General features: G+C 53.9%; 1 protein-coding gene across 1 annotated transcript in view; it reads right to left on the bottom strand.

Moving 5' to 3' along the window:
* Positions 1-60: 60 nt before the first annotated feature.
* WDR90 (WD repeat domain 90) overlaps positions 61-18,431 on the bottom strand; it is a 31,516-nt gene continuing 13,145 nt past the window's right edge. Inside the window, exons 19-43 of the mRNA XM_035549000.2 lie at positions 18,189-18,424; positions 17,586-17,725; positions 16,899-17,029; positions 15,539-15,669; positions 14,880-15,041; positions 14,114-14,242; positions 13,419-13,552; positions 13,302-13,339; positions 12,688-12,807; positions 12,082-12,264; positions 11,109-11,209; positions 10,064-10,166; positions 9,464-9,585; positions 8,945-9,104; positions 7,275-7,465; positions 6,832-7,000; positions 6,391-6,502; positions 5,660-5,831; positions 4,775-4,897; positions 4,396-4,576; positions 4,139-4,269; positions 2,986-3,129; positions 1,678-1,797; positions 951-1,035; positions 61-431 (exon numbers count right to left, since the gene is read on the bottom strand). Of these exons, the coding sequence (XP_035404893.1) occupies positions 274-431; positions 951-1,035; positions 1,678-1,797; positions 2,986-3,129; positions 4,139-4,269; positions 4,396-4,576; positions 4,775-4,897; positions 5,660-5,831; positions 6,391-6,502; positions 6,832-7,000; positions 7,275-7,465; positions 8,945-9,104; positions 9,464-9,585; positions 10,064-10,166; positions 11,109-11,209; positions 12,082-12,264; positions 12,688-12,807; positions 13,302-13,339; positions 13,419-13,552; positions 14,114-14,242; positions 14,880-15,041; positions 15,539-15,669; positions 16,899-17,029; positions 17,586-17,725; positions 18,189-18,424 (3,476 nt within the window). The 3' untranslated portion in view covers positions 61-273. The remainder of the gene's footprint in view (positions 432-950; positions 1,036-1,677; positions 1,798-2,985; positions 3,130-4,138; positions 4,270-4,395; positions 4,577-4,774; positions 4,898-5,659; positions 5,832-6,390; positions 6,503-6,831; positions 7,001-7,274; positions 7,466-8,944; positions 9,105-9,463; positions 9,586-10,063; positions 10,167-11,108; positions 11,210-12,081; positions 12,265-12,687; positions 12,808-13,301; positions 13,340-13,418; positions 13,553-14,113; positions 14,243-14,879; positions 15,042-15,538; positions 15,670-16,898; positions 17,030-17,585; positions 17,726-18,188; positions 18,425-18,431) is intronic.

The following is an 18,431-nucleotide window of genomic DNA, read 5'->3' as shown; positions in this document are numbered from 1 at the left end:
CGGAGGTGTCCCCCCGCTGCTCCGCCCCCCCCCCACCGGCACCGCCGGGCAGGCTGGGTTGGCGTGGAGGTGGTTTATTGGGAAAGGAAAAATACAAATAAAGCGGAAACCGGGCCCCAAAACGCACCGCGGGCGGCTGGGGGCGGCCCGCGGGGGGGGAAGGGGGCGCAGCCTGAAGGTGAGGCTGGGGCCGGTACCGGGGCGCCTGGAGCCGGTCCCGGGCCCGGTCCCCGCGGTCCTTGCTCGTCGCGGTCCGTGGCGGGGTGGCCGCCGTCAGCCGGCGCCCAGCTCCCAGACGAGCAGGGCGCTGTGGGAGGCCGTGAGCAGGCGGCGGCCGGCCGGGGCGAAGCGGCAGAGGTGGACGGCGTCGTCGTGGCCCCCGTAGTCCTGCGGGGTGCCCGCGGGGCAGGGCAGCAGGCGGAGGAGTCGCTCTGCGGGGACAGGAGGGGGTCAGCGGGTGGGGGAGCCCCCCATCGGCATCCCCTCGTCTGAGGGGAGGGGGACAGCAAGCAGGGAAGGGGGGGGCTGCTGCCGAGGGGAGCGTGTAGGGTAACGAAGGCGGCAGCAGCTCGGCTGCCTCAGCCCCTGAAGCGCCCGGCTGCCCTGGGGCAGCTGTGGAGCTCACTGGGCCCTCAGGAGCTGTGGTCTCGACAGATGAAGGGTGCTGAGTGCCCCTGTGCAGCAGAAGGTCCCTTCCCTATCCCAGGCTACGCTGCGGGGGTTTTGGCCCTGTCTGCCACAACCCTGCCTGGGGCTGTTACTCCCATGGAAGAGCCACAGCACGGTCTTAGGATAGGTCCTGGTTTGGGTGTGTGTGTCTCACTTAAAGGCAAGAGGACGCTTGGTTTCCTCCCACTTGCAGGAAGGGGAGGATCCCTCCCCACCAAAGGTAACGTGGGGACAAGGCACCCTGGGGACAAGCAGAGCCCACAGCACCCTCCGGTACTCACCGCTGAAGCCAACGGCCATGAAGCGTGCTGCAGGAGACAGGCTCAGCGATGTGGCGAAGTACGGCAAGGAGATCTTCTCAACGACCTGCGCTCCAGCAAGAGAAGCACGCTAACACCTCAGAGACAAGCAGGGAGCAGAACAGCTGCTCAAGCGACACGTTTAGGAGGGTACAGGGCTCCTGCTCAACGGGGAGGCTGGCAGATACACGGCCTCTCTCGGAGCTCAAAAACCTGCCAAAGGCACTTCCACTTTCCAGGAGGCACGAACAATTCAGAGACTGTTAGGGGTCCTGGAAGCAAACGCCCTCTCCTCCAAAGGCAGCAGCAGCGAGTGGCAGCAAGCCCAGAGGCAGGGACAGGGCCCTGCAGCTCCCTGCTCACCGAGGCCAGACCGGGAGTCTCTGAGGGAGAAGCTGCTGCACTGCCCAGCTGCTTGCCTCAACCCACCTCACACCCTCAGGGGTGGTTTTATTCACAGTGCTCCTCTCTGCACCTTGGTTAGCAGGAGGGGATGCTGCTCTGGGGCTGACATTTGGGTTAAGAGGGGGTCCTGCTCTCCCCTCTCCCCCCATGGAAAGAGGGGCTCATCCCCAAGCCCCCAGCTTGGCCTGCAGGTCTCCTGAGGGAGAAGGGCAGCACTGCCTCCCCTCTATCTCATTCAACACGGCCACACAACAGCAGAGCAGTGCCTATGCTGCCCTGGCATGGCACGTGAGGGTGCCAGTACCTGTTTCTTGTGCAGGCTGTAAAACAAGGCTTCCTTCTGCATCCCAAAGCCAACGTAGACCAGGGTACCATGCTCCCAAGGGCAGAATGCAGCCAGGCTGGGTGGGAGGCTGCTGAGACCCTGGCAGGGAAAACCAAAAGGAACAACAGTGAGGCTAGCTTCTCCAGCCCGACCCAACACAATGGGGAGCAAAGGAGAGCCCTCGGGCCGCAGCTGTACGAGCACTGGGAAATTCTTGTGATGGAGGCTGTTTCCTCCTTCTTGCATTGCCATCTCAGCCGTGCTCACCGCAAAGAAGCAAGGAGCAACCACACACTGCCATGGAAACCTGCAGCAAGTTGTTCACTGTCACAGAAGCAGGACGCACTAGGGTCAGCGGGTTGAATTTCCACGAGGGCATTATTCCTGCGTGGGCGTGAAGGTGGGACTGGGTTATGAATTGGTTTCAGCACAAGCCAATAGGGCCCAGGAGATGGATATTTAGCACTGGATGCAAGATCGGTCCTTCCCATATCCACTGTGGGGAGACCTGTAACAGCCCAGCTGGTGCTTGGGGCTGGGCTTGGGGCTGAGGCACGACCACTTGTCCCCCAGTAAGACCCAGCTTCCTTCTGCAGGCCCATGTCACGTGCATGGGAGGCTGCTTCATGTCCAGTACAGTATTTGGACACAGCAGATGTCCAGTTGCCCAAATCCCACAGCTGCTCTTCAGCCAAAGTGTTCTGCAAAGTATCGCAGGCACTCAGGACTGGAGCAGGTGTATTTGGCTCTATTAGCAGTCACTGGGCTTCTGGCTCAGGATATTCACACTCATTGGGAGCATCAGTCAGCAGCGTGCTCATAATTAGGTGTCTCTTCTGTGCTGACTATGCCGACTCCTGGCTGTGCTCTGTTTCGCACAGCACAGGAGTATCAGCTCTTTGCAAAAGCATTTTTTGTCTCCTCATGCTTACAGTGTCGGTACTTCCCAGGGGTTAGGCAGTGCCACGCGTGGTTCACGCTGCCTATCTACATCCTCGAAGGTGCATTAGCAAGTTCTCCCACAAGCAGAGAACCCAGGAAGGTGACTTTCCTAAGCACACTCACTGTCTGCACCTGTCCCACTCAGAGGCATCCCTCCCCTCCAGGGTGGCTGAAACTGAAAACTTTACAACAGCTGTAAAACACATTAGACTGAGCTGACAGTCTCACGTGAGTTTGGAGGGGGTTAGGACGGCTCACATCCTGTTTACAGATGGGGAGCGTGCTGAAGGGACAGGGCTGCACGGTGCCAAGGTGGGGACAGGAGCTGGTGAGCGCCGTGCTCACCTCAGGGCTGGCAGGAGCAGGGAAGCTGAGCCAGTCGAGGAGCTCACACTTGTCCTTCAGCCAGTCAGAGGCCCAGACGCTGACCCGACGGTCCGAGCTGGTGGCCAGCCAGAGCTCACCTCCTTCCACCCCAAACTCGTGGTACTATAGAAGATAAAAGCAACGTTATGACTCGTGCAGTACTGAAGCTATACAGAAAGCTGCCAGCAAGAACTAGCAGAGGGCAAGAGTTCATGGGAACACAGGGGATTAATGCCAGGATTAACCTCCTGGTTTCTCTCATTTGAGCAGTGCTTAGAGTCATTTATCACAATAAAATAGGACAAGGAAGCGGTGGTTCCACAGCCAGCAGCGTGCTCTGGGCTGAGCGCCCTGGCAGAAGAGGCCGCTGGAGGAGGAGCGAGCGGCTGGCCTGAGCGACAGATTTCTGGACGTCCCCTGCACCTGCACATCTCCAGGGGAGTGCATGCAGGTAAGTATGTCTTCTAACCACATCCTTCACCTAAAACTGAAGGGGCCTCCTAACTATATAATTACCAGGACAAGCGGCTTTGCAGCCCAGATTTTAAAGCCAGAGAACTCAGGCAAAATTATTCTCATCTCAGGAAGTTGCACAAAGGAAAAAAAGACTCTCCATGAAGAGAAAGACGAAGGAGGTGCTAAAAACATCCCGCTGTTGCACATTCAAGCCTTCCAGCTTCACAGAGGGACTGTACAAAGAGCCAGCTACATGCACAAGGTCAGGCTGCTAAGGAGTGAAGCGGGGAAATCACGCTGAGGCCGTTATTGGGGGCATGGGCCACACACACGGGTCTGAATGCTCCCAGCTCCAGCTGCTCCCAAGGAGTGCTGCTCTCTGTGGGCACACATCACATCTGTGCACGGTGTGTCGACAACAACCACCAAAGGTCCCCCCCCCCGGCCACAGGCACAGACTGGCTCAGGATTGCCCCTGCAGTGCTTGTGGCTTCTCCCCAGTGAAGTTATCCCTAGAAAAAACCTAACAGAAGTTACTGGGGGTGGTGGGCACAAAGAGGAAAGAGAAGGGCCGACCGACCCAGCCGTGCTGCTGCCTCTTCCCACAGCTGTGCAGTGACACACGGGGGACTTGCTCCTGCACAGCAGCAGGCAGAGAGGGGAAGAAAGGTCTCACCTGCTTCCTGGTGCACTGGAGGACAGTGATCGGGGAGCCCTTGTGGTCAGCGAGGATGCGGATGGTCATTCCGGTGCGAGGGCTGCTGATAGCCACGAGCCCGTCCTTGCCCCCCGATAAGATCATTTCTCCTGCGGCCAGAGGAGGGAAGGGAAGGAGACACTTCTTGTAGGAGATGAAAAAGCCCGTAGCAGTAAGGTATGATGTCACTGCTCCCCAAAGCAACATCTCCCCACTGTTACAACAAGGAACCTCACCGTCTGTGGAGTAGGCAATTGCCGTCAGCGCAGTGGCATGGGGGTGCATTTTCAGCTCCATCTCTGTCCTGGAAATACTGAACACGCGGATGGTGCCATCGCTGTACCCTGCCACTACGTGCTGGCTCTCAGCTTCCCATGCAACGATGGTATGAGGCTTCCAGGCCAGGCACTGGCAGCTCTGGAAAAGAAACCAGGGCAGAGACCTGATGACCGTGAAAACAGTGGGACCGTACACAGTAAATGCACTAAAAGCTCCACCTGCATGTATTTCTCCAGCTTTAGGCTGCTCCACGAGGACACAGCAGTCCTTGCAATGCCAAGCAGTGACTGTGCCCTCTACCAAGACAGAAAGATTGATGCGCCACAAAACGATTACCTGGTTCAGCACTTGAAACTGTACCACCAGCTCCATGCTGCCCAGGGACCAAATCCTCACGCTGCCATCCTCCCCACACGTGGCACAGTGAGTCTCATCAGGACTGAAGGACACTTCGTTCACCTGCAGCAAGAAAGGAGATGGGAAACAGGGGCCCTAAAAACACTGCAGCCTAAAGCACATCTGCTCTCTGCACCTCTCATCCCCCAGGACTCCTCTCACAGGAAGGACCAGATGAGAAGCCCCAGACATAAAGGAAGGAGGGTTGCTTTATTTTTGTGCTAAAAAGAAATCGTGTGCTGACAACAAAGGCTTGCAATGGAAAGCAGCAAACCTAACCACAAAGCTGGAACCAGGCACTCTGCAATAAAGGTCTAAGTAAAACACCTTCCCTTCTACCATCTGAAACCTTTTTTTCTGTAGCACAAAAGTACACCAAAGCAACAGCAGAGTTCAAAACAGTCATCCTTTGTACTGCTTTTTAAAATATATTTTAGGCAAAGAAAACTTTCTGCAGTATGGATGTCCAGCTAACCAACAGCCTGCTTCCAGCAGTTGCAGCACTCAGCAACGACTCTGGAGCTGCATTCTTGCACGGCAGCAAAACGACCTGCAGTTACTCACAGGCTGAGGCCGTTAAAAACCTAAGGTTAGAGCAGCTGAGCTCAGGTTTCTTGACGTTTGCCTGCCTAGTGCAGTTATCCCTAGACTCCTCTGTGGTGTCCCATCGGCACCAGAAAGCCCTGCGGCTCTGTGACCTCTCTCATGGCCGGACCAGGGAGCACTGCTGCAGCACACACATGCTTGGAGCACAGCCAAACCACCCCCTCCCAGCACAAACCGCCCCTTCCCAGCCTCAACCACCCCGATCCCAGCCCCTCGAACCTTGTTCTTGTGGCCGCTGATCAGCCGGATGCTCGTGCTCTCCGCCCAGTTGATGTACCAGAGCGTTCCTGCGGTGGTGCCCACAATTCCCATTTCTAAAGAGTCATCAAAGGCTGCACTGACGATTGTCCCATCGAGGGTAATCTCATGTTCTAGCATGACTGAGTGAGATCTGGAGGAAAGGAGGATCCAAGAGGGACCGGCTCAGCTGTTGGAGCAGACGCTGCCTCCTTCCAGTGCAATTTTCTAATAAGCCTGGGCATGGCTTTGCATCTAAATTGTTCAGCGAGGGGCTCCTGCCCTGAAACCATCGTGTATAGGAAAGAAAGAAAATAAGGGATGCAGTAGCACGAGAAGAAACAAAAACGATATATTTTCACTCATTCTTTTAAAGAATTTTAAAAATTTAAATTTTAAAGACTATAAAGTTTCTCCACGTTGCTGACACAAACTTCGGGCATCCATTTCCAGCACAAGGAAGGTTCAGCTATGCGTAGCAAAAATCCAGGAAAAAGATCCAGGCAGAAAGAATCAGCAGCGATGGGATGGAGAGGAAAAGCTAAGGGTGAAGAGCAACAAGAGCAGCACGGCTGTAGGCAGAGCTGACGCGCCCGTGAGAAGCCACCTCTCAGACAGGTCCTGGAGCTGCCAGGCGAGGAGGAGAGCACCTCAGGAGCACGGCGCGAGACGGGTGCGAGCGGAGCGGAGGCGCTGGGGCCACCACCTCCTACCTGGCCTCGGGACCTTTCAGCCTCAGCTCCCGCACGGCTGCCACCGCCCACAGGCGGATGCGCTTCGTGTTGCTGCCGCTCAGCAGCCTGCTGCGCCGGCACACCAGCACGCCTGGGGGAGTAAGGTGCACCCGTGAGTAACCCCCCCCCTGCTCTCAGCCCTCACCCCGGGCGTGCTCCTGGTGGCCAGGCCATCGTTTCATCCCAGCAGGGCAGCGTGGGTCTAACACAGCCCGACACGCAGTGTTTTTACAGACTAGGACTGTCGTTACTACTACAAACGCGGGCAGCAGGCCCATTGCCACCCCCCACATCTGGCATCCCCATCGGGTTTCTGAGCAGAGCTGAAATCGGAGGCCTGCAAGCTCATTGCTGTTCATTGCCAAAACTCCCACAAAATTTATTACAGTCCTGATGGACGCCTGGGGCATTTGCACCCACCGATCTCGCCGTCATCGGCCTCCCACGTCATGAAGCAGCGATTGGTCTCTGTGTCCCACACGCAGACCTGGCCCGAGTTGGTCCCACTGTAAAGAAGGGTGTCGGCACCGTAACAGAGAGAGGTCAGCTCCACCGGCCCCAACACGGCCGGCGCAGGGGACCGATGAACCTGCCAGGGCACATAAAACAGGAAGGTCACAGAGAGCACGGTGCTTACCTGCAAGGGAAAAAAATGAACAACTCCTCCCACCCTCAGTTAATTCAGTTACTGCATCAAATACAACTGAAAGCCACTCATGGCCAGCCAACATCACACTCTCGCTAAGAGAAATCATCAGCTCTTGCAGAACTGTGGGGGCAGAGCCTCCATCTCACTTGCTAGGGCTTGGAAAAGACGTCAGAGATAATGAACATGAATTTCAGAAGAAAAAACTGAGATTTACCTTGAGATTGATGTCACCCTCCCGCTGCTCCAACAGCCAAAATGTCACTGCTCCCTTCCCCACACAGGCCATTTCTCGGTGAGAAAAAGGACTAAAAGCCACATCGTGGACTGGCTCCGAGATACAAGTTGATGACAGGAGCTCGTAAGTGTAGGTATTCCACAGAGCAACAGTTTGATCATTGTAGTCCCCTAGGTAGAACATGAGAACAGTAGGAGGGAATTCTGCAGCCTCAGTGTTTCTTCACAATGGTCACGAGCACACATTGCACACTCGTGTCAACTTTGTCACTCCGTTACCCAGTTGTTCAAAGACAACTGCTGCAAACAGCCCACAGCCCCCTTGCATGCTCAGCAAAAGCCAAGAACGTGCTTCAGTGGCAGCAAAAGCTGCACGACGTGATGGATCATCACCTGAGCTGAGGACGGGTATAACGGGCCCAGCACTTTGTGCTGGAGGTTGCAGCACATCTGGACCTGCAGCACAGGCTGCAGCCAACGTTCAAACCAGCTGATGGCTGGTGTGGTGGGGAACTCAGCACGCAGAGCTGGCTTTCTGCTGTTTCTGCATCCTTAGTAGCTACTGCACACCTCAGCACACGTCCAACACAAGCCCTCCAGCGATACCGTGCACTAAGCACCAACGGTCTCGAAACAAGGAACAGAGGTTACCATTGCTGAAGGCGCCGCAGCTGGGTGGCTCCAGAAGGCACCGGCCTTGGTGATGGCAAGCATCCCCAGCCCTCAGACAGCCAGGAGAGCAGGTGCCTCATTGGCCTTTCCCAGGCCCCACAGCTCAGTGCAGACTTCCAGCTTTTTCCTTCTCCGCAGCCCAGGAAGGAGCTGGAGAAGGGCTCCTCTCCCACTCTGCTCCGTGAGAGCACAAAGCTCTCTTCCTCTTTAGCAAAGCTTGCTTTTTTTCAAGGGCAGACTCACCAGCCCAGAGCAAATGTGTTGCCTGCTCCACAGGTCCTCTCTTGCAAAACAAGAACTTACTAATTGCATATTTGTCCTTTAAATGTCCCCTGCCTAAACAAAACAGACAGCTTGAGCGTCCATCTTGTGCTGGCATCGCTGCCTGGCAGGAGGCTCACAGTTTGAAGCCTGGCTACTTCTGTGAATTCCAGCTAAGCAACAATAAGAAGTCCAGAAGAAAGCATTTCCCTTTGGATACTATATATAGTATCTGCGAACTATTTACACAGCCTTAGCAAGCACTAGTCAGCTGGGAGAAGAAAGCTGTAACTTCAAGAAAAGCAAGCTTACTGGGCAATGAGAAGGAACTGAATGGGAGATGGGGCAAGCCCGGTGTTCATGCCTGTGGCCGGGACACACAGGGCTCGTGTTTGCCCTCGAAACGCTGCTGACAGCGCCCTGGCAACATGCTCACTTGCAAAGAGCACCTCTGCTCACGGTCACTCCCAAGGCCACCTGGGGAGATCACCGGCAGATTTACACGCCACGTGATCCACTGTCCTGTTTGCTAGGCATCCTGTCGATTTCATTGTGAAAATACCATCCAGTGCCAAGGCTACCAAGCAGCAGCTGCTGGGCTGACCCACGAGCCCGCTGCACATCTCACGGGTATCACTTACAGCACCCTCCTCCCATGAGCTGTCTGTTCCAGGGTCCACTCCTGCACCCACACCTGGCGGTTGCAGGCCTACTCACCTAGGGTAGCAAGGAACCTGTCGTCCCGAGAGTACGCCATGGCTTGCACTTGTGTCTTGTGGTGGAACAGACTTGTTGTGCAGACCCCATCCTGAATGTTCCAGATGCAGATTTGACAATGGGAGTCTCCATTCCTCCTTCCCGAGGCAGAGGCAAGAACCTAATAGAACAAAATGTTGTCATAGAGACCTTGGTAAGTAATTAGAGAACATTTCATTAGTCTTAGCAACTATTAGACCCAAATTAAAGTCATGCAGCTGGCAAATGGAAAATTCTGCAAGAACGACTGTCACTTGGCAGGAGGAGGGAGTGGTGGCAGGGAGCAGCCTTCACTGTCAAACTGAGCCAGCCCAAGGAATAGCTAGGCTCAGAACCCACTGATTTTATTTCCATAACCCCAGGTCTCCACGCAGCACACAGAAGGAGGAACAGACAACTGGGATTTTAGCCAGTGACATTCCTTTAGCTCGAAGTGACGCAGGCAAAACACAGCCCTGGGCAAGCAGAAGCCTCTCCTACCTGGGCGTCGTGGCTGACAGCGAGTGTAGAGATCTCCTCTGTGTGGCCAAGCCAGTGATTCTGCAGCCCCGAGTGCAGGTCCTCAACCACGATGACACAGCCACAGGTGTAGGCGAAGAAGCCTAGCAGAGAATGAGGAGACGGGATGTTTTCATGTAAAGGCTTCACCCACCGTAACTCACATCACAGTTCAGTAAAATTATTTTTTTTCAGTCATATGTAAAAGCTGACTCTGGTACATGGCCTCTGCAGCATCCTTCCCATCGGGCTGAGAATGGAGTAAGACAAATCTCACTTCCCCTACCCTGAGCAAAGCAAAACTGATGGGCATCACTCCAGCTTGGAGAAAGGAGGTGAGATGGACTCTGGGACAGCCCTCCCTCCTTCACTATCCACTCAGCAACAGAAGCCTGGGACTGCCTGCATCAACTAACATTCACCCCCAACAAAGAAGGGTTACTGGGTTTTACAAACAGAAAGCAGCGCTATGGTAAAGCAAAGATCCTAACCCAACAGCTAGACCTGACTTTGGCTCAGCGTATGCCTGCAGACAGTGAGGACTCACAGCACTCCCACCCCTCCCAAGCCCTCCCTGTGTACCTGTGTCCGGGTTCCACACCATGTTCCCTCTGCCGTTCCCATTGTAGCCGATCACTGCTTTCAGCTTCAAGAGCTCGTGGCCAGCTGGAGGAGATAAGAAACTCTGCAAGAAAAACAGACACGGGCTTAAATTAAGCTCTGGGAGGATGGCCTGGTCAGGTACAGTCAAGACCCACATAAGAAAAAGCATGCGTGCAAGCACACACACGTAACTCACACACACAACACTCACAGGCTCGTGCCAATGCTCACAGTTCAAGTTCAACACATCAATGGATCAATAAGAAAGCGCACGCTTACGTGTACAAAAGAGAAACCGCAGCAACAAAACCAGGCGCGGATGCTTTGAGATGGGACAAAAACCAGGCTGGCAGCAACTGCCCATCTGATGAGCAGCTGCTAATCCTGCTGGGCAAGAGTTCAACGGGTTTTGCTGACTTGGTGATGTGGATGTTTGAGCAGGAAGACAATGAGGGAAAAAGCGCTGCCAGGTGGGGGGACAGAGGAGAGAACTGATGGTGCAAGCTGAATGTAGCTTTTCTCCCACCACTGTGAACAGCAGAGCTTAGGGAAAGGTTGAGTTAAGTTTCTGTTTTATTATCGCTCTGTTTATTAACAGAGCAAGAGCTGTGCCTTAACTACCTTCACTACACTCGATGGATTGCCTTCCCCAGCCTGCTTTGCCAACGCATCTGCTCGCAAATATGTGTGCGTGATGAATCACTCCACTGCTCACTCGTCTTTCACTTTCAATAGCACATGCCATTTCCATTGCCTTTGAATAAAAAATTATGCAGATTTGCTGAACAGAAAAAGAATGGAGAATAACTCACTTTTTGCTAGTCTGGAAAGAGCTGCATGTGGAGGAGAAAGGCGGACTAATGTTAAGGGTTTCGAAATGGACATCAGGCCCGGGGGTGCATTTCACAAATTACTTTCATCCAAAGAACCAAAAAATGGAAACAGTTTTGAAAAGCCACCTACCCCAGCCCCAAAATGCCAGTTCTTCACCTGCCCAGGTAACCAGCACTGGCACAATTCTCACCTGAGGGAGCACTGATGCCTTAAAGCGAGGAGTGAAATGCCGGTAGGAATCTGGGCGGACGTAGCACTGGGGCTTGGGACTTTTGGTCTCCTTTCTGGGTTCTGCCACACAAAGAAAAAAACAGTGCCTATGTGATGCTGCTCATGGAATGGTTTGGGATCAGCAGCTATGCTGTGGCTTGCTGTCTGCTCACATACTACGTGTGCATACACACAAGCACATGGGAGAGGCAATAAGCAGACTGCAGAGTCACTCGCACGTGCTCCTATGTGACCAAGTGACTGGCTGTATGAAAAGCGCCAGCTTTCCAGAAGCAAAGGAAGAAAATCCATCTCCCCAATCAGCCCACTCAGCCGTGCTCCGAACAGCCTAAAGGCATCCACGCTGTGCGTTCTGGGCATCGCTGCGAAAGCATAAGCCACGCTGCTAGAAAGAGCTCTCTAACCAGAGTAGCAGAGGCACATTTTTATGTTGAAGCTTTCCAACAAATCCTGCCCGGGGCTGAGCGCTGGCAGCTGCGTGCTTCTGGCAGCTCGCCACAAACTGCTGCAGCTTTGAGGCTGTGCATCTATTAATAGAGACATCGGGAGCTTTAATTTCAGCACGGTTCAATAGAATGTGCCACTTAGAGATGATGTTGGCTACAAGCTGAAGAGGGGGCTTCTGCCATGCCTAGAAGCAGCAGCAGGAAAAGAGCCAGAAAAACGAGTGGTCTTGGGGAGCAGCATGAGCTCCCCTTGACTCTGGCTTCCCCTGGTGCATCACTCCCAGGACACGGGAGGAGCCCCGGGGAGCACGCTGCTGCCCTTCAGAGCACGCATCCAGCCTGGCTGGCCACTGCTGTGCTGAGTGCTGCTTGGGGCCTGCCTGCACCATATTTATAGTGATCTTTATTTTTCAAGAACAGCCCAAGCTGCCATGCAGGCCTGCACACGCTGTGCCCCTGTAAAAGGTGGGACTAGCCCTCATTTACCACGTGCTGACTGTCCGGGAGACCTCGAGCTCTCCCGTCTCACTTTGGGCCTCACGACAACAAGCTCCTCACTCCTGACCGGTTCCACCACAAGCACCGAGGCGTCTTTGTCTCCATTCGCCACCATCCTGCTGCTGCCTGGCAAACTGGCTTCCTCCTCTTTGTCCGACTCTGAGAAAATACCTGAAGAATAAAAACAAAGCAGTGGAAGGACAGAACCAACTGTGTCCTTCAGGACTGCTTCTTGCGAGACCAACCCTTTGATTTCTGGCAGTGTCATTCTCTTGCTCTGTGTAACAGCCCATCTGTTAGGGTGGAGGGCAAAGCAGACATTTCCTGCTGGGTATGTCCAACAAGGTATTTACCATAGCCTTCCCAGAAGCTGTGCCAGCAGCTTAGTGTATGGAGCAGAGCAGAGGATGAAGCAGTGCTGCACCGCAACACCTCTGGCTGGATTTGACCAAGTTAGGAGAAGGAAAGCGCAGACTGGTCTGTCAGTCTGCAGGAAGGGGATGAGGGGCAGAGACAGGATGCTGGTGAACTAAGCAAGGAGTTAGTCCTAAAACAAGATCAACTTCACCCTCTTCTATAATCAATTCCTCTTACTTTGACATCCTGCTAGGTGGACAGAGCTGACATCCAGACATGGTGGGGAGGACAACAATGGAAGAGGAATTGTCTGACGAGGTATATCAGAGGCATCCTTTAGCTTTTCAGGGCTCTTTTCTGTGAAAAGAAAACATTTTGCATAACTCCCTTCCTCACTTAAATCCCTTCATCCTCCCAGGGTGACTGATGGTGATGCCTCCAAGCTCATTCTCCAGCTTCCTCCTACGCAGGAGGAGCCACTTCTCCCCAGTCATTCAAGAAAGGGAGGGACAGACAGAGAGGGGAAACAGTGAGGCCAGGGAAAAAGAAGAGATGGAGTCAGGAGGCGGGGGGAAAGGAAAGACAGAAGGCAAAAGCTGAACACAGCCTACCAGGAAACCCAGAGCTGCCCTGCTCAGAATGTCCCCTCCTTGGCAGACTCCCACTGAGAGGTGCCAGTTAACTGGAGACTGCCAATGGGGCTAATTAGCTGGTTAGCCCCTGCTATCTGACTACCCTCCTGAGGCAAGGAACCAAAAATCCACACCCCAACCCAGACCCTGTGCCATGAACAGCAGCTGTGGAAGAGCTGCAGACCACAGCAACTCACGGGAGGGAGCAAACTCACTCACCTGCTCCTGGCAGCGGAGGAGACTCGGAGGAACGAGCCCTGGGAAGGCAACAAGCCCGGCGTTACACTGCGAGGGGACGGAGGGGAGGGGAGGCAGGGGAGGTAACGGTGCACTTACAGGGCTGGGGGCGACCTCTCCGCAGGCAGAGCCATGAAATCCCAGAGGAAGATGGCATCTCCGACGCTGATGACTTGCCGCTGGTCCGGGGTGAAAGCCACCTGGCGCACCGGCTCCGAGTGGCCGATGTACACCTGGGAGAGAGCACGTCCTGAGCTCCATCACCGCGCCTGTCCGGCAGGACCCCGGCTTGCACACTGTGGTTCCTGGACACCCAGGGAAGGAAGCTTCTGTCTACGCTCCCCAGCAGAGGCTCAGCACAGAGGCCAGCACCACACCTGCAGTGCTCAAACCTATGATTCAGCTTAAACACGCTGGTCTGGAGAAACGAGCAGAAGCTGAAAACCCCCAAGCTCTCATCCCAGCTCTCAACACCTCTGAAACCCTGAGCAAGCCATTTTCTTCTGTGTGTGGCTCTGTGCCTAGCAGAGAAGTTACACCTATCTCTGTCCTTTGCACAGGCTCTCGCTAGGTGCGATGCTTGGACAGCCCCAGCCTGCACTCGGTGCACGGCCCTATTACCTTACACATGGGAACAGGGCTGTGTTTCTCAGCTGCTGGGCAAACCGGGACTGGGGACAGTGCGTCAAGCCACACAGAGGTCACCTGCTACTTTCTTCTCCAGGGATTCAGAAATGCTTTATTTGACAGGTCAGGGCAAGGCCAAGCTGCTTCCCTCCCTGTCTGTGCAGTACCTGGAAGTTGATATCGAAGCGCATCTGATAGTCCCATACTTTGATAACCTTGTCGCCAGCAGTCAGCAGGTACCTGGCATCCTTGCTTAGTGCCAAGGAAGAGCAAGACAGCTTGTGCACAGGAGACACCTGAGGACAAGACACAGCACCAGCAGCATTAACCGAGCTAGCTCTCACTATTGGCAAGTTAAACACTGCCTCAGCAACAAGAAATGACAGGTCTGTTGGATGAAGATGAGAGGAATCCTTTTGGCCTCTCGTGAAGTTTAAAACAGGAGACAGAGATGCCCAACATTCCCGAGAGAGGGGTGTGCTGGTTTCCTGGTCCTTCTCCAGGAGCGTGAGGATCACAGAACCAGTGAACATACCATGATCCAGACAGATCCACTATGACACAGCCCCATCTCAAAATTCAGGTGGGTCATTTGGGTATTTCACTAGCTCTCCCATGAGACTGGTAACTAGTCCCACACCAGTAGTCCACTGCAGTGCAGACAGGTTCATGTCCTTATGGTTCAGCAAGCAGACAAGAGCAAGGCAAGGAAGCCGAGAAGAAGACAAGAGAGGCAAGGAAAACAAGGACAAGCTCAGGCTCACCCTAAGCATGACCACACCAGGATAGGTACGTGCTCGCCACTCATGCTTTTCTTGGAAGCCTGTGAACTCCAGCATGAGCTCTTCTCTCATTTAGCCGCCCAAAGCAACACGAAGTGTCAAAGCCCCTCCTGAGGTGAGGCCTCAGCACATGAATTTCACAATGCCCTACCTCTCGCACCAGTCGTCCCGTTTTTGCATCAAGCACAAGGATTTTATTGGAAGACGTGGACACCAGGAGCTCGCCTCGCGGCACAGGAGCGAAGCAGACTCTCACTGCGGTGTCCAAGGCTGTGCTGTTCAAATCGAGGATGCTGATGTCCACCCTCAGCAGCTGTGAAACAAGAAGCTACTGAACAAACACCCCGGAGAAGCCTCGGGAGCAGCCACTGGGCAGCCTCGGGGGTTGCTCTTGTGGCTCTCCTAATAACACAAGGCTACCGAGGCCCCCAGGCTCTCTGCTCCCCGTGCTCCACCCAGCCACCTCGAGAGGGGCTGCAAGGTACAGGCAACATCCCCGTTATCCAGGAGAGCAGCTCGCAAAGAGGGCTCAGAGCGGACAGGCCACGCAACTGTTCCTCAAATTGCCTTTCCAGAGAGGAGTGGAGTTGGAGAAGAAATCTTGACTTCATTGTTTCTGTCTCACAGAGTGGAAGTCAAATCTCATTGTAAGCACCCTGAGCAAGCACCTGCAGTGCTGGGAGGGCTCCTTCCAACGTTGCTGGTGCCCGAAGCCCCTGACCTGTCTCATCTCATACAGTCTGGGGGAATTTCCTCCCCTGCCTGCCGCAGCATGCCCTCCCCCAGGAAGGTGGGGACCCCGCTGGGTACCTCATCGAGCGAGCAGGCCTCCATCACGGTCACAACATAGTTGGAGGGCCCCACGAAGGCCAGGAGACGGCTGTCCCCACTGAGCACCAAAGCATCCGGGCCGCTCCCAGCATCCCGGGCCACCACGTTACCTGAGGGCCACAGCAAGAGAGGGGTGAGGAGAAGAGCGAAGATCATGCTGCAGGCAGCTTGTTCCATGACGGTTTTGCTGCCTGCTGCCTGCAGCTCCTCCTGCCTCTGCATCAGCCTTGGGTTAACGCTCTGGCCTGAGAAAGGAGCAACCTCTGTTTTGGAGATGCTATTAAACCTGCAAAAGCCAAACCATACAGTAAACCACCTCAAAGACAAGGTCTAGATACGTGGCCCTTAGCCTGACTGAATGTGTGGTGCTTTCAAGGAGCGTGGAACGAGCAATAAAATTGATTTTACTGTTTATTTTTTAACATTACAAGAAGCTTCAACTAGGAGCTATGGAGGTAAGACCTCAACTGCAGCCTGCATGTCTGAACCCTGCGTGGAACAAAGTCACTGCCAAACCCCACCACACCGATGTCAGGCTGGTGGGCAGACAGACCCAAAGGTCTGAGAATCAGAGGAATTATCTGTATTTATTCCACCACCAGAATTCCACTGTTAGGTCCCATGGCCAGGCAGAAACACGGGTTCTGAGCAGAGTCAAAACTGGAAGGTCCATTTCCAGTACAGACACCAAACTTTGGTGACTTTGGACCAATTTTCTAATCTCTCTGAGCCCCTTCTCTTTCTCCACCTAATTCAGCTGCACACTCATTGGGGCAGGATCTTCCTCTTTGTACACTGCACTGCGTAACGGAGCTCCCTTTCCCTGCCCAAACTTTTCTGTGCTGCCACAGCTAATTTCAAAAGTCTACATTAAACATGATGTTACTATTCCAAAATGGCTTTGTCCCTGCCTGCAGCTCGCCACCAGCACAGCTCTCTGTGCAGCTGTGCAGCAGGCAGAATGAGGGAAACGATTCAGTTTAAACAAATTAAGCTGCATGTGCACAAAATGGAAAGAGTCGGGGCTTGAGCATGAGTAAGTAGGCAGACTCTGCACTTGTGTTACTCCTGGGCAACACAGTGTTGAACCCAGACCTGAGAAAGCAGGTCTCTGTGACCCCAGCCCATCCAGGAAATCAAAATACAAAGGAAGCAGAAGGTGTTCGAACTAAGGTTTGCTAACAGACAAGGTGTAAACACAAACACTGCAGCTCAGAAGGTTCTCCAGAGAACCCCTCTCTCTGAGTAGACTGCATCTGGCTTGACTTTGGTGCTGGGATGTCTGTGCTACTACAAAAACTGGGGGAAAAAAAGGCAACCCACAACCCCAAAGTCTTACCCAGGACTCTCAAGACATGGCTTTTTGGCTCCACAGAGCTGTAAAGAGCCAGAGTTCCTTGCAGACAGGAGCTGAACATGAAGTTGCCATCTGGAGAAAAAGTCAGTCCAGTGATCACAGTGCGGTGCTGCCTGCAAGAAGGCAGAAAACATGAAAAGCGTAGAGAAAAGCCACAAAAAAGAGTAGCAACAAGGGGAACAGAGTGAAGGACCCAGGAGAGCAAAATAACCAGGGGCAAGCAGAGGACTCCACCATGTTCACACCTGCAGCAGAACAAGCAGCACTCCGACTTTCTGGAAAAGTGAGCAGCTAGTGCAGCACTCCAGCTGTCCCTGGATGGGACAAGCTCCCTCTCCCTTTGGAGCATCCTCCACTTCCCACGCCAAGGCTCACAAGAGCTCCCCGTTCAGCTGATCTCTAGGACAGCCCCTTTCCTACTGGTGGCCACCTGTCAGCTGAGAAATCCCCACACACAAAACCCTCATAGCTTGGTGTGCCAAGGTTTTGAGTGGTGGAAGTCTAATGTGCAAAGGCTGTCTCTGCTTGAAAGCCACTCAGCTGGGACATGAGGACTCAAGTCCAAGAAAAGTACTTTTCCCACTGCACGGATATTGCTCTGGCTCTTGCCACAACACCCACAGTCAGACCCACGCCCGCACGGGTGCAACTCCCACTGCAAACACTTACTTGTGCTCCATCAGGAGATCGGAGGCCGCCAAGCTGAAGGTCCGCACCATCCCGCTGTCAAAGCCACAGGCAAGGATCCGCTGGGTAGGGTGAAAGGCCACAGCACACGGCATCTCATCTGCAGCTGTGAAGTCATACAGCTGCGGGGAAGGGACATAACACAGGCACAAAGCTGGATGAAGCAGTACCTGGCAGCCACACGTAACAACAAGGCAGCCTCAGACCTCCACCGTGTGTCCTGCAACAGAAATCTCACCCTTCCTGGTTGCATCCAAAGCCCAGTGAAGTCCTGGGTCTTCAGTCATTTAGATAAAGCCCCTGGGTATTACGTTTTGTGTTAAAAGCAATATACATGTGATGAAGGAAAAGAAAATATATCATCCCATTTTGTTTACCAACACCTTCAGAGTCTAAGACCAAATTATGCATTAAGCAAAAACTCTGAACTCCGGACTTCAGAAGGATTTCTTGCCCAAGGTATACCCCACGCTTCAGGGAGAACATTTAAGGGCTCTTGAACTGTGGAACTTTGATAACTCGGCTAAATAGAGACTGAAGAGACTATTAATAAATGAGATATCTAATGACTTGCATCTCACCCACCTGTTGCATGGACACAAGGTCCCAGACTCGGATGGTGTTATCCTGCGACACTGTTGCCATCTGCTTCCAAACTCCCTCCACTGAGAACGCCAAAATGGAGTCCTCGTGAGAGCGCATGAGGGTGCTATAGTCCCGGGACTCTATATCCAGGTAGCCCAGGTTCCCAGCTGTGGTTGTGCACAAGACTTTGTGGCTGTCCGGACTGATGCAGACAGAAGTCACTGGCGCCTCATGCTCTGGGGA

The sequence above is a fragment of the Cygnus atratus genome, chromosome 15 (genome assembly GCF_013377495.2).
Source record: "Cygnus atratus isolate AKBS03 ecotype Queensland, Australia chromosome 15, CAtr_DNAZoo_HiC_assembly, whole genome shotgun sequence".
Lineage (NCBI taxonomy): Eukaryota > Metazoa > Chordata > Aves > Anseriformes > Anatidae > Cygnus > Cygnus atratus.
The sequence above is the reverse complement of the archived record's forward strand: the minus strand, read 5'-3'. Positions and strand labels throughout refer to the sequence as shown.